The sequence below is a fragment of the Ipomoea triloba genome, chromosome 11, assembly GCF_003576645.1.
Source record: "Ipomoea triloba cultivar NCNSP0323 chromosome 11, ASM357664v1".
Lineage (NCBI taxonomy): Eukaryota > Viridiplantae > Streptophyta > Magnoliopsida > Solanales > Convolvulaceae > Ipomoea > Ipomoea triloba.
In genome coordinates, this window is record NC_044926.1 from 18,525,823 (window position 1) to 18,539,807 (window position 13,985).

Here is a 13,985-nt window from a genome sequence, read left to right on the forward strand (position 1 = left end):
CTACAAAGGGTAGAAGAGGTTATCAAAGTATGAAAAGACAAAAATACTCTTATTTTGGACAGTTATTTGACAAAAATTTTAACGGTGGACTAAAAGTGGCCAGGACTAAATAAGACTGGCCGCAATGTGGCAAAAATTAATGAAGTGGACTAAAATTGGCAATGCCCCAATAACAGTATGACCAAAAATGAAAATGACTCTATAAAATAATTATAATAATATATAAAATAATGATATTTCTTTCAAAAAGTTTAAAAAAAGTCCGGTGAACTAGTTTTCGCTGGAAACCAGAGCTCTGATTTTCGGTAGAAACCTGCCGAAAGCTATAGATCAGATGTGGTCTTTTTGGCCAACAAATTGTTGAAGCAAGTCCGGAAAATGACTTCCAGAAAAAAAATTCGGAAGTCATTTTCCCAAAAAAAAACCTCATTTTTCTTGGTCAAGAAAGTTGTTTTCTGTTAACCGCATTTTCCAAGCGTTGCCAAACACCAAAAGTTTGAAAAATGATTTCTGGAAATCATTTTCCGAACTACCAAATATATGCTAACGGTTAACTGAAATTTTACAAAACCTCTAACCGTTAACTGAACCAAAATATATCAATTAAAAAACAATTAATCCAAATTTGTCTGGATTCATTAATCAAACTTTCCCTGAAGTTTGCACTACTACACCAATTAAAAAAGAGACAAATTTTAAAAACCTCAAGACCAAATGCAAATATTTCCATCACTATCACAAGAAGCCAATGGACTCCCACCGCTACTCCAGCTACAACAAACCACCGGACCACCGTGCCCTTTCAAAGCGCCCACCATTTTCCCCATCTTTATCGACCACACATAAACCACTCCCTCCGTCGAGCCCACGGCGGCGTATTCCCCACAAGGGCTCACGCACGTCCTCGCCACTACTTTAACACCTTTGCTCTTCAACTTCCCACAAACTTTCATGACCCTAACATCAATAACATTGTGCACATTGTCCCTCCCACTACTCAACACAACATTCCCATCTTGCATTGCACAAATGGACGTCACAGGTTGCGTGTGCGCCGCGATTTCGCCTATGGACCGTGCGAAAAACCGGTCTATATTCGTGAACTTCACCGTGCCATTAACGTGGCCGGAACAAAAGATTGTGTCATCTTTGGTAAACCTAAGAGCATTGCATGGGCTGGAGGTATAGGAACTTATCCAAGGATAGCATGATGACCCGATTTCGGGGTCCCGGGACAAGTCCCAAGCCTTTAGTACGTGACTATTGGCCGCGGCCCCAATCACGACCCGTCCTGTGAATTGACTGATATCCACTGCACAAATTTTTTGGTCGTGCCCTATTAGGGTACGTCGGGGTTGGGTCGAGTGGTTCAAGTCCCAAACGCATAACTTGTGGGTGGATAGCCCGGCCACGAGGAGATTGTTGGTTGGATTAAAGGCAAGATCAGCAGAGACAAAACCGTTGAAACCATCTAGGGAGTTAACAAATGATGCAGTGAGTGTGTCCCATATTTTAAGAGAAGGGTTGTGATTATTATCTGAGTTGTTGTCTCTTCCACCGCTGACCAAATGGTTTGGAGTGTTGAGGAATAGGATGGAGTTGCATTGGGCATGGTGGGCTTTAATTTTGTGAATGAGGGTATTTGGGCATGGTTCATTTTGTTGGATTTTGGCCTTTTTTCTTGGTGGGGAAGGTGGATTTGTGGGTTGATGTTCTTCAACTTGTTGCATGTGTGTGGGGAACAGGAATTTGGGGTAAAGGCAAAAGTGCAGCAAAAAGGAATTGAAGAAAGAATTTATTCAAAGAATAGATGGAGGTGTTGATGTTTTTGGGGTGTTTGAGTTTGAATATTTAAAGGGAACTTGGAGTTGGAACTTAGAGCTTGGGCACCAAGCAGAATCTTCATATTTGTTTTTTAACAAGGACTTGCATCCCAAGCAAAGTAGTCAACTTTCACAGCTGTACTCTAGTTGTCCTCTTGTCCCCTTCACCCAAAAGTCATATGAAAATATCATTCCTATTTAATCTTTAAAAACTGTTTCTCATCACTTAAAAGACATAGATTTTGGTTCACAAGAAATCCCTTGCCCCACAGTTTCCATGAACAGCGCCAAAAATGATGTGGTAAATAGGGGGCTCACTACGAATACCGAATATGTAAAGGTATGAGGTTATACCGAGCGGCGGTCTTTGAATGGTCTGTCTGTTGATTTAAGTCCTGAAGTTCGAAGTACGTGATAGTGGGTTATATGTTCCCGAGCATACGATTAGTGTATAGAAGTCACCAAAAGTCAATATCTCCATAATAAATGTGGTATTTATAAGGTAAATGAGGGGACAAGTTCTGACCTTACGACATGCACGGCACATGGAACCCATGCACGGGCCCAGGCCAAGGCCCAAGGAGCCCTAGCCATGTGCCTAATGTTCCTAGGGTGTTGTGTGCCACCGCTGGGATTGGGTCGGTAGGTCGATTCCCCCATGATTAGGCCGGGGCGTGACAATTACTAAAGAACCTACAAGCGCTGCCCTCCAAGAAGCTTGGTAAGAGAAACAGTCAAGAAGGCAATCGTGAGGAGTCGGCGGAGGTCAGTCCGGGCTCCAGCCACATTGCGGGCCCATTTTCAACCGTCCTAACACGCACGGGTACCAAGGAATAATCCCAATCACACACCCTGGCCGGCCCAACAAAATTTTTAATCACATACGATGTGACTTTCACACTATAATTGTCAGGCTCGATTCTACGTCCTTGTCCATAATCTACTACCCAAGAACCAACTGAACTTAACTATCAGTACATAGATGCTTTAATGAGTTTAATCTAATACATCATATGGCCATATCCTTTATTGAAGTAATGATTCAGAAAAACAGAAGTACAATTTTTGTTTAGAAAAATAGTTGTCACATTGTACCAAAGCTGCTGTATTGCAGTCTTGCAGAGATTCATAAGGTACTATACTTTGGTGAAAAGTAGCATAGAGGAAGAGCACAGGAAGGGAATGGAAGTGAAGAGAAAGCAAAAAAATAATGCCAAATTTGTAGACAGAAACTTAACTACAGAATGCATAAGCAATAATAATTTTCAAACATGAGTGGCAACAGATTCTTTAAAAGAAGGGAATTTCAAGAAAGAAAGCAATCTTAGGAAAATGGCACTCTCAAGTTTCAGAAAACATTTCCTATACAAGCCTGCCCTGTCTGCCTCTCTCTCTCTCTGTCTCTATCAACACATGCAATGCAAGACATGCTGCTTAATCTGTGTAGTAACAATGTCATCTCACCCATCTTTTTCTCTTTCTCTTTTTCCCCACACCATAGAAACAACAAAGTATACTCCAATTACAGAAGAAGCTAAGAAGGAAGACACCAATCTTAACAAGTTAATCATCATCGTTTTCAATTCTTCTATCCTTTCCCCCCCAACCACTAAAATACCGTACGTACGTGTGCTCGAATTTACATTGTCTCTCTTCGCGCTCAACCAACGCGAATCCTATCCAACCAATCCACGCTTTTCCGTGCCTTTTCCATTTGTTGGTCAATGCTTCTACGGGGCTTCTCAAAAATCTCCACGCTCCTCCGCGATCTCTCCATCTGGTCGAAAGGCATCCTCAGCTTTGAGAACTTCTCGTCATTGGAGAATTTGTATTCGAAGTTCTTCAGCTTTTCAGGTTTATCTGTGCTTCGTCTTGGCTTTTCTCTCCTGTCTGTGCTTTTCCTTGGGGCTTCAAAACAATCTGTGCTCTTCCTCGAATTTTCAGGTCGGTCTACACTCTTCCTTGAGATACTCCGCTGTGAAGGTGGCTTCTCAACTGTAGATACAAACTTCTTCAGATGTCTAATGTATTCTGGATATAGTTCCAGGTCACAATGGGTTCCACCCTTTAGCCATAAGGGTTCATATTTCTCTTGACATAATTCCCAGAGCTGCTTCCCATGGGAGCAATCAACTACTTCATCAGAAGTGCCCTGCAAACATAGCAAAACAACAGATTAAATGTTAATATGCTTTTTCTATAAACATTATGAAATTTACTTTAAATTTATATCTCATCAAGACAGACAAAGACAACTCGGATGACACCCAACATTGGCCAGCAGGGGGTTGGGTTGCTGTTCTATTAAGGTTCCCTCTCCCTGTTGAGCCAACCCAACTTCTCTTCAAAAGGGTAGCCATAGAAGGGGCTGTACAAAAGTTCAAATTCTGAGGGTCCTTTAGTGTAAATCAGTAAATGTCCCATAATCAAGTATGGTACGTTCGTGTGTGGCAGCAGCCACTATCATAGGAACAATCCAAGATGTCACCTTTTCTTCGAACATAAGGTAATTTAGCAGTTGTTAGGGACCTGTTAAAATGGAATTTTTGAACTTTTTTCTTGCAAATAATAAGAAATTTTCCCTCCAATGATGAATTTTTCCCCTATTTCTGTTATGATGTTTCATTTGAAGAGACACAAAGTGGCTCAAGAAAACTTCTGATTTACAGCCCCCTCCCGTAAGATGGGCAATATTAAGGCTCAAGAGATAGTATTCAGTTTCTAAGCACATGAATTTACACATGGTTCTCATTCAAATAGAAGGAAACCTAGTATCCGCTATTTTGAATAACGCTACTACTACTTTCAAGACCCGTCAATTGTAGAATATGGTTAAAAGATGGATCTCAGTTATTCTGATCCTCCTAGTTGCATGGAATCCTATTACATCCATATGTTTATGTGAGATTTTTGCGTCTATACTATATAACTGTTCCTAGTCTTAATTGATTCTAGAAGCCATAGAAACAGACATACATACACTACACGAAAAAGCCTAGGGAACAAATGTTTAATGGACTTTAAATAAAGATCAATATATACTTACATGAATAACCAGAACTGGACATTTCACCAACGGGATTTTGTCAATATTCTGCAGGCATCACCATCAAATGTGTTTAGAAAATGGTATCCTCGTGGAAGTTTTTCTTTGAAAGATTTACAAAGTGAAACATTAAACATTCATATAAAATGCAGTAGCAAGAGCATAAAGTGGTGTTGAAACTGTAAAGTGAAGGTGGTAGACTAAGCCACAAGCATTTACCTTGTAGATGTCAAACCAGTATGTGCGCTTCACAGGATACATGACCCTTAAGCCAGAAAGTATAGGACTGTGCAGAACAACTGCCCTTAGTCGAGGCAGACGAGCGGCAAGGTCCACAGTAGGGCCACTTCCAACAGATTGGCCATAAAGGATAATATCCTCCTGCTTAGCACCATAGCTTTCTTCAAGACACTTGTAAGCAGCTTCTATATCTGCATAAGTATTTTGCTCACTTGGCTGCAAAAGCAAAACATGATATTCAGTGAAATGTTGGGCAGAATTTTAGAACTTCAGAAAGAAAAAGGAAATTTTATTGCCCAAGTTTTTTGCAACTACCCACCTTTCCAGTGGACTGCCCGTAGCCAGAGTAGTCATACCTGCATTGGTCAAAAAATACGCAAGAACAATTTGTTAAAGATACGAGAGAAATAGATATGCCTAGAACAGCCAACCATGACTGACAAAAACATTTGCTAATCCAGGAGTCTCATGCGAAGAACTGTTGCCTATCGCATTATATATTGTCAGTTACGAAGATAGATGCATTCAGTTGTCATAATTTTATGGCTGTGTTTTCCTATCCTTTTTGTATATTACAGTTGGCAAACAATAGTGGTAGTAAGGCATAAAGTACATTACAGACAACATTTATGAATTTACCTTTAACAAAGCAATAATTAAAATTCGATATTCATATTCAGCCATAAGAAGCTAAGGCACAACCTAATTGCAATAGATGGAATGTTGACTGAATCATCAATTGCTAATTTGTTATCACGGATGCAGACTAATTATACAGACATGTGGAATGCCTAAACCTCTATCCTTTTATCCACCACTATACAAATAAGCAATTCATACCTCTTCAAACTTCACTAACACCCAAAATACTTCCCCAGAAAATCTAATTCAGCAAGTACAGTGAGACCTAACAAATTATAGGCAAGCCATGGCAAACCTATCTATATTCTATCTAGAATTCTAGGTATAACATTACTGTTCAGATTCTACTACAATGTTAATGATGTTCACATTGTGTAGCATTAATGTTCAGCTTCTAGAACAATGGTGTTCAAATTATTTTTATGACAGTTCAAATTGTATTAAATTGATGTTCATGTTTGCTACAATTGAAACATCGTTGAAATAGAATATGAACACTGTCATTATGCAATTTGAACATCATAATAGAGTGTGTGTAGTTAAGTACACCATTTCCCATCTAATAACAAGTGGTGGACTGGTGGTAACTTTATCACTCTCAACTTCAGCATGATGAAACTATGATTGGGCGAAAACATGTAAAGAGGAATGGCGATCCCACTTGAGAAGTTTTGGCAAACTTTATAGACTTGAGTCCTTATGTATCATCTTAAAGCCAATACAAGTTTGACTCCTAGCGGGAGCCACCTATTGGCTTTTTGGTTTGAGTCAGTCAGCTATGGGCAACCTTAGACGGTTTACCTCCTTGTGGTCCTTTGCCGACTAGAGTCACAAGGCAAATGTTAACTAGTGCACACCCTCGAATAGCGACTATGGGTTTCCCTTGTCACCCAAAAAAAGCCAATATAAAATCATCATAAAGGCATCCATTAACAAAGAGGACAGAGGTCCTATCCTGAAAGTCCATTTTCCCTCTTATAAATAGTTGTAGGCTGTTTGCAGTATTTAGGATTTGCTTAAATGCAGAGTAGTTTAACAAGGAGGACAGAGGGCCCATCCTGAAAATTTGTTCTATCCAAAACTATCATACTATTTGAGTTGAAAAGCAAAATTATATTTGTCAATCGCTTAATGGTAAACCTATAGGACACATGAAACGGAGCTCAACCAACTGCCTAACCTAAAGATTACAAATAAAGGGACATAAGATAGGATTTGAAAAACTATGACTAAAAAATGTAAATCAGTTAGTTCATATGGGCTTTAGGCTTGAAAACTATTTCAGCCATCAACTTGTACAATACCAGAGAAAAAAAGCCTAGATTTCATAAGGGATCTTGCAATTTTGTACTCCCAATGTTCTTAAATATAATGGCAAACCACATGCCAACTTGTTATAATCCACTAATATATCACTTATGGCTTGAAAACTAAAATTTCCATCCGATTCTTCTCTCAGAATAACAGGTAAAAGCAAAACAAATGGCAACATCCACAAGTTACCATATTATATTGTACCCACTCAACCAGAGAAGACACTAGGAGCTAACAGCAGAACAGATATGACCTTTTTAACTTTTTTATTTTTTATTTTTTTTAAATTAGATCATCATTTATCATTCCTTCAATCAATTTTTAAAACAAAGTACACCTTTCCATATAGGCAGAATAAAATCCTACACCCAACACGGCTAGCTCAGTTGGTTCTTGAGTGACAAATGGAGGACAAGGACAAAGGATCGAGCCTTGGCAACCGCAGTATAGGAGTCAATGAGTCACACCCAATGTGGTGGGCTCCTTGTGAGCACCCAGCACTGGTCCTCCCACCTAATGGGCCACTGAGTCACGATTTACCACCTCCACAAATCCTGTTGGGCCGGGGTAATGGATTTTGCCTTTTGTGGGCTAGAATACAATCCCCAAATTTTAATGTCCAAAATCCACACACCAGCCACGTCTCGGTGCAATATGTTGATTCACCTTAACTTCCACATTTATCATTGACCTTACATTTGAAAGCAATGATCAAAAATCAAACCTACTAGCTGATCTGTGATGCTCGTGAACCCACTATCATCTAGAAGTCCAAAACTGTACCAATACCACATCACACGTTTCAAAATCAACCTAGATGCCTCTTATAACCACGCAAAAAGAAAAAGAATTCCTGCTTATTATAATCCAATCCAATACATCTACCAAATGTAGCCAAATCGCTCCCCAATTAGCTCTGACCTTTCTGCACAATATCGCCCAAAAAATGAATAGATCTAAAGAGATAAACCGTAGCTTGCCCCAAAATCAACTAGTCCCAATCTGGAATACGCTATTACCAGGAAAAAACAAAAAAATTAAACCATTCATATCTGTCTGTAATCCAAAAATTTCAGTGAACATTTCGATTATAATAAATAAATTAAATAATTCGAAAGTGAGAGAGAATACAGTCCGTCCATTCAGTACCTTTTTTACCAAGGAAAGCAACTAATTTACTAATTAAATAAGCAAAATCCCCCAAATTAGCGGAATATATATTGTTTCGTTGTTGCGGAATTTAAGGAAGAAGCTTGACCGGAAAGCAAAAGAAGAGAAACTGACCCCATGAGATTCACCTTGAGGTGAATGCTAAGCTGGATGAAGAGCTCGTACATCTGCCCGATATCGGCGGCGTTGCCGTGGGAGTAGAGCAGCGTAGAGGTGGCCATCGGATACCGGACATACAGCGCCACAATCTCCGAGCCCCGCCGCGTCGGCAGCCGCAGAACGTCGACGTTCTCCCTGTGCGGGAACGGCTCCAGCAGCAGCAGCCCCGTCACCTCGTCCGTCGCCACCTTGTACGACGGCGGGTTCGGCGGGAAGAACGCCAGCTTCGCCGCCATTGATGACGTCACCCCACCCATGTTGTTTTCACTCCCCCCACTCTCCCTCCTATATATACACACACACAAATCTGCAATCACCTCCACAAAAACCCCCCACTCTGTTGTATTTATCAAGAAAATTCAGCCCAAAAACAAAAACAAAAAAACACACAGAAAACTAAAATCGAGCTGAAAGGGAGTGTGTATGCGATATATTTGTATATTTATATGTAAAAATGTTTGAGTATTTATATGTGGGTAAAGGAATGGAAGAAGAAGGACATTCTTTCTCCTGTGTAGAAGACAGTGAAGAGAGAGAGAGAGTAGAGAGAGAAAGCTTTTGGAGTGTGGGAAGAGATTAATTATGAGGAAAAGTTGATATGATGACCAGCTGTGATGGCAACTGTTCCTCACACCATGCCCACATGTGCATACTTTATTAAATACTACCACCACCCCTACTATTTTAACTCTACTTCAATTTCACTCCTATAATTTTTTTTTTCTAATCAAGCAAAATTATCTTCTCTAATTTACAATATTCAATAATTTTAATTAGAATTAATGTCACCTGGAGTCTTCCGAGTATAATGATTTTATCGCATTTAGTCCTAAACTTTCAAATTGATTAACAGTGGTCCTTCGATTTTAAAATTGTCACCATTCATGGTTTAAGTTAATCATTCATGGTCCTCCAACTATTAAATTTTAACCAGTTATTATCTTTTTAAGAGGAATAGAGCTGGTTAAATTTTGAAAGTTGAAGGCTCATGGATAATTACTTGGACCAGGGATGATAACTATTTAAATGTCAAAGCACCACAGGTAGTTAATTTAAAAGTTTAAGACTAAACGTGACAAAACCATTATACTCGAAGGGCCTCATAGGGCATTAACTCATTATTATTATTTTTTGAGTACTACTGACTCTGTTACAATGTAGTATTTGTTTATAGCTACTTTCTCAACCTACTGAAGCACAAAGAGTCAACAGTTGCCTTCACTGAGGCTCAAACCTACTCTCATCATATTATTATTATTTGTAGTAAACTTTATTTTATATTTATATATATAGTACAATTAGAATGTACTTGCTTAATTAACTATTTTTTAAATTTGTTTCTCTTGAATTTGTGTATTTGTTTGTGTCTAATAACTTTTTTTTTTTGTAAATTGATTAAATAAATAACATTGAATACGTATAATAACGATTTTTGTTATTGATCTATAGCCTACCCTATATTCCTAATGAATATGATACTAGCATTCTTACTTCGTGACACAGTTAAGGGAACTTAACTGTTAAAAAAATCGTTCTTAATTTGGTGACACGATATGATTCCTACTCCCACAATTCGTAGTTTTAACACCCCTTGAAGTTGTGAAGCGGTTAGTGTTAATCATGGTTGAAAAAATCGTTAAGCGCTACTCAAACGTTTTGGGAGTGTCTAGGACGTCTAGGCGGGATTAATCGGCTCCTAGGTGCCTGTGTATTTTTTATTTTTAAAAAAATTGTTTAAGTATTTTTTTATTTTATAAAGACTAATAATTATAAATTATAGGGAAAAGGGTCAATTAAGCCCCCCAATTTTACCTAAGAAGTTAATTAGGCCCCTAAACATTTTAAAGCAGCAATGAGACCTATCAACAATGTATTTTGGTGCAAAAAAGTCCAAAAACCGATTAGTGACCTGTGAGGGTTCCAGTCAAATTTCTGACGTAATCCGGCGAAATTTCCGGCACAATAGTCACTGGCGACCATCTACGGTCGCCAGTGAGAGAAGGCGACCAATGGGGTCACCTTCTCCAGTGAGAAGGCGACCCAGACAGTCGCCTTCTCACAGTGAGGAGCGACCGTCTGGGTCGCCTCCTCACCGGAGAAGGCAACCCAGTGGTTGCCTTCTCCTGTGATTCACCGGCGACCGTAGATGGTCGCCGGTGACTTTTGTGCTAGAAATTTCGCCGAAAATTTGACCGGAATCCTAGTGACTTGTGATCACTAATCAATTTTTGAATTTTTTTTTTGCACCAAAATACATTGTTAATGGGTCTAATTGCTATTTTATAATGTTTAGAGGACTAATTGACTTCTTAGGTAAAGTTGGAGGGCTTATTTGACCATTTTCCCTAAATTATATAATACTTTAATATTTAATACTAAAATATTAACTTAAAAAATATTTAGAGTTTGTACAATTTAGGATTATTTCGCTCAAAACAATGTTATTTTGAGTGAAATAATCCATTAAAAAAAAAGAACAATAGTTAATCGGCCGATTAGACGGCTTAATATCTGCCTAGGAGGTCTAGTCAGCACCTAGGAAGCCTAGACAATTAGCGCCTACGCGGCCTAGGCGGAGCTTAGGCGGTCGCCTAGCCGGCTAGCCGCCTAGACCACCATTTAAGGTGATACGCTAGGCGGACAGGCGGTCGACTGGAACTTAATTAGCGCCTAAGCGAAGATTAATCGGCGCCTAAGCGGAATTTTTGTAACAGTGCTGTTAATTGATATTGTCGTCATTGTACGACCTTAAGTTGTTTAATTTCTTTGGTCATTTTGCTCGGTTTTGTTGTATATCAAAAAAAATAAAAATTACTATCCTGTTCTACTACCAAACATGCAAAATTACTATCCTGTTTAATTATTTTAAACGCTTAAAAATGCTAAGGACCTTGTGGTTCAGTGGCATCAAACCCTTTCTTTTATACGGGAGGTGGTGGGTTCGAGCCTCAGTAGAGGCAATACTGACCCTTGTGCTTCAATAGGTTGAGAAAGTAGCATACTAGTTTTGTCTAAAAACATAACTCTTAATTCAGTTTTTAAATAAATGCACGCACGAAATTTATTTACTAATATTAAATTAAATAAAATAATAAATTTATATAATTCAATTCAATCTTCATTAATTGAATTAAATACATAAAATAAAACGAAGAGAGTATATTCTAATCTATATTACCTTAGGTCGGCAGTCCAAAATACACAATTTACATACTGAATGTTCACAATTTATATATTAAATGTTTACAATACAAATTGTGAATATTCAGTATGTAAATTGGCACAATTCCACCTTACAATGTGTACCCGAATCCATGGTATAACTATTGCCTTACTCTTTGATTAAAGCATGCAAGGTTCTTGCTATAATATTTATTATTTTTTTAAAATACCCTAAATAAAAATCATTTTAAAACTTCCATTCTTAACCTTAAAATTGGGACATGAATTATGAATATAGGATATTTTTATTGTAGTATAATTTGGATGCATTTTATTTTGATATAAGTTGATAGGATATGGATAAAGGGTTAAATTCTATCACCAAAGTGGAGAATATTTGATCCTTTTCAAGATATTAGGGCTTCTATTGCTCTTGGTATTTTAATATTTCCAAAGGACCGTTTGGGAAAAAGTTGGGAAAACATCACAAAAAATAAAAAAGAAAAAGAGATTGTCCTAAAAGCTTAAAAAGTATTAAAGAAGAGTTTTGCTTTTGGTACCACCCCAAAGCAAGCTTTCATTTGGGCATAGCTCCACTGATTTTACCATTTTAGACACCCTTTGGTGCCCTAATCAATTAAATTTCTTCATCAATCTATTTTTCCCAATTTTTTTTCCAACTTTAATGTGTGTGTGTGTATATATATATATATATATATATTGAAAAACTTTCATGTTTATATTATTTGTTAGGAAATTGATTTCAACGAATCAACGGTGAAAGAAAATAATTAAACTTCATGTTATGATAAATTAAATGTTGAAGAACAGGTAAAGATTTGGCCAGTTGTGTCCGCATGGGCAGCTCAATCGGGGCGTGAGGGCTCCTTGGGGTTGAAGATTCAATCTTTTGGGAGAAGAAGTCAAAGACACAACTCATGTTTTTGATGGGGAGCTTAGAACATGTTTTCTATAGTGTTGAATGTTGGGATGATAGCCCCGAAGGGTGAGTGAATGAGTGAAGTATATATGATTCTTATACTAAAAGGTTATGAGTTCAATTCTTGTTAACACTTTTTTGGTCGAGCCCATTACCCATGTTCTTTTCCCAGTGCACACTCTCATGTAACAGTAATAGGGATTTCTTCCAAAATGTAGTCAACAAAGAGGAATTTCTTGATAGTTTAGGAGTAGGTTACATTTTATTTTGTAATAAGAAGGTAGTAAGTACAAGATTCAAGCTTTAGATGCAATTTCTCTCATTGTGAGAGATTAAACTGCATTTTTACCTTAGTTTAGCTCATGATAGGCATTATATTATACCAATCGATGTCATTTGCCTTCGAAACATTTTATTTATCGCTCTTCATTAGTTACATTTAGTTTATATTTAACTTAATTGTTTTCATACGTTGCGATTTAGCTAACTTTGCAATAATCAATCCTAACTAGTGCTTAACACCTCAGCCTTTGTGAATCAATACCCCAAAATACTTCTGGAATCCATAAATTTAGTTGAGCTCAAATGTTGCAAGCATGCAATCACTCTGCATAAAAGTGCAATTGGCACTTTTTGCATATAACATTATGGTTACCATTGATGTGGAGATAAAGATTTAGGGTGTGTTGGAATTAAACATAAGAAATGTGAATGATTTTCATTCACATTGTTTGGTTGATAACTTTTTAAAACATTAAACACATGTATAGAATTTGACTTCCCTTATAATTACAGAACTCATTACATATTGTAAATCAGGTGTCATTTCTTTAATTCGGCCTTATCCATCCTCATTTTATCGCCTATTCATTGCGTCGCCTCCTCATTTCATTGACTTCCTTATAATTACAAAATTCGCCTTGATTTTTTATTTTTATATTTTTAAAACCTTTATTCCAATTATAGGATCTTACATAACCAAACATCATTATTGATAATCATTCTAATTCCACTCTACTACCAAACATGCAAAATATTTTCACCAAAACTCATTTCAATTACAAAGTATTTAATTTCCATTCCTATTTTGATTTCCATATTCGAACCAAACACACCCTTAGTTGACATAGATTCTTTGTCTAGAAAGTTAAATAATCAATCTCCATATAAATATGGATGAGAAGAGGCCTTCAATCACGTTATTTGCCTACTTTCATGCAATTTTTGGTCATGAGGATACATTATCCAAAGTAGTCCCATATTGTTAGTTCCGGTGAGAGTTGGGTACAAGTCTTGAAGGATGGTGAATATACTTGTAGGTTTTGAATTTTTCTTTTGGGAAGGTTAAAGCAATCGAGTGGTGACTTTAGCTTCTCATGAGTATGCACCGTGGGAATTTTATTTTAACCCTTTTATATTGTTTGCACGTAATTTTGTCTTTGTTAAGTTTTAGGTTTGGTCAGTTCTTATATCGTGGACCGCGGTCCAC

At 37.6% G+C, this 13,985-nt stretch overlaps 2 protein-coding genes across 2 annotated transcripts; both read right to left on the reverse strand.

Annotated features, from left to right (window-relative positions):
• Nucleotides 1–704: 704 nt before the first annotated feature.
• On the reverse strand, nt 705–1,730 carry LOC115996021 (autophagy-related protein 16-like). Its single transcript, XM_031235164.1, has one exon. The coding sequence runs from the start codon at nt 1,728–1,730 to the stop codon at nt 705–707; it is 1,026 nt and encodes a 341-aa protein (XP_031091024.1).
• Nucleotides 1,731–3,041: 1,311 nt separating this feature from the next.
• On the reverse strand, nt 3,042–8,974 carry LOC115996650 (alpha/beta hydrolase domain-containing protein 17C). Its single transcript, XM_031235998.1, has 5 exons — nt 8,350–8,974; nt 5,429–5,465; nt 5,089–5,325; nt 4,870–4,917; nt 3,042–3,975 (listed from the first exon to the last, which is right to left on the reverse strand). The coding sequence occupies exons 1-5, from the start codon at nt 8,649–8,651 to the stop codon at nt 3,484–3,486; spliced, it is 1,116 nt and encodes a 371-aa protein (XP_031091858.1). The 5' UTR covers nt 8,652–8,974; the 3' UTR covers nt 3,042–3,483.
• Nucleotides 8,975–13,985: the final 5,011 nt, after the last annotated feature.

Excerpts from the sequence above, each read along its gene's own strand:
- LOC115996021 (XM_031235164.1), bottom strand. The coding sequence starts at position 1,730 with ATGCAACAAGTTGAAGAACATCAACCCACAAATCCACCTTCCCCACCA.
- LOC115996650 (XM_031235998.1), bottom strand. The coding sequence starts at position 8,651 with ATGGGTGGGGTGACGTCATCAATGGCGGCGAAGCTGGCGTTCTTCCCG. Across the intron at positions 5,326-5,428 it reads ACGGGCAGTCCACTGGAAAG|CCAAGTGAGCAAAATACTTA; the intron begins GTGGGTAGTTGC and ends TTGCTTTTGCAG. Across the intron at positions 3,976-4,869 it reads GTCCAGTTCTGGTTATTCAT|GGCACTTCTGATGAAGTAGT; the intron begins GTAAGTATATAT and ends CTATGTTTGCAG.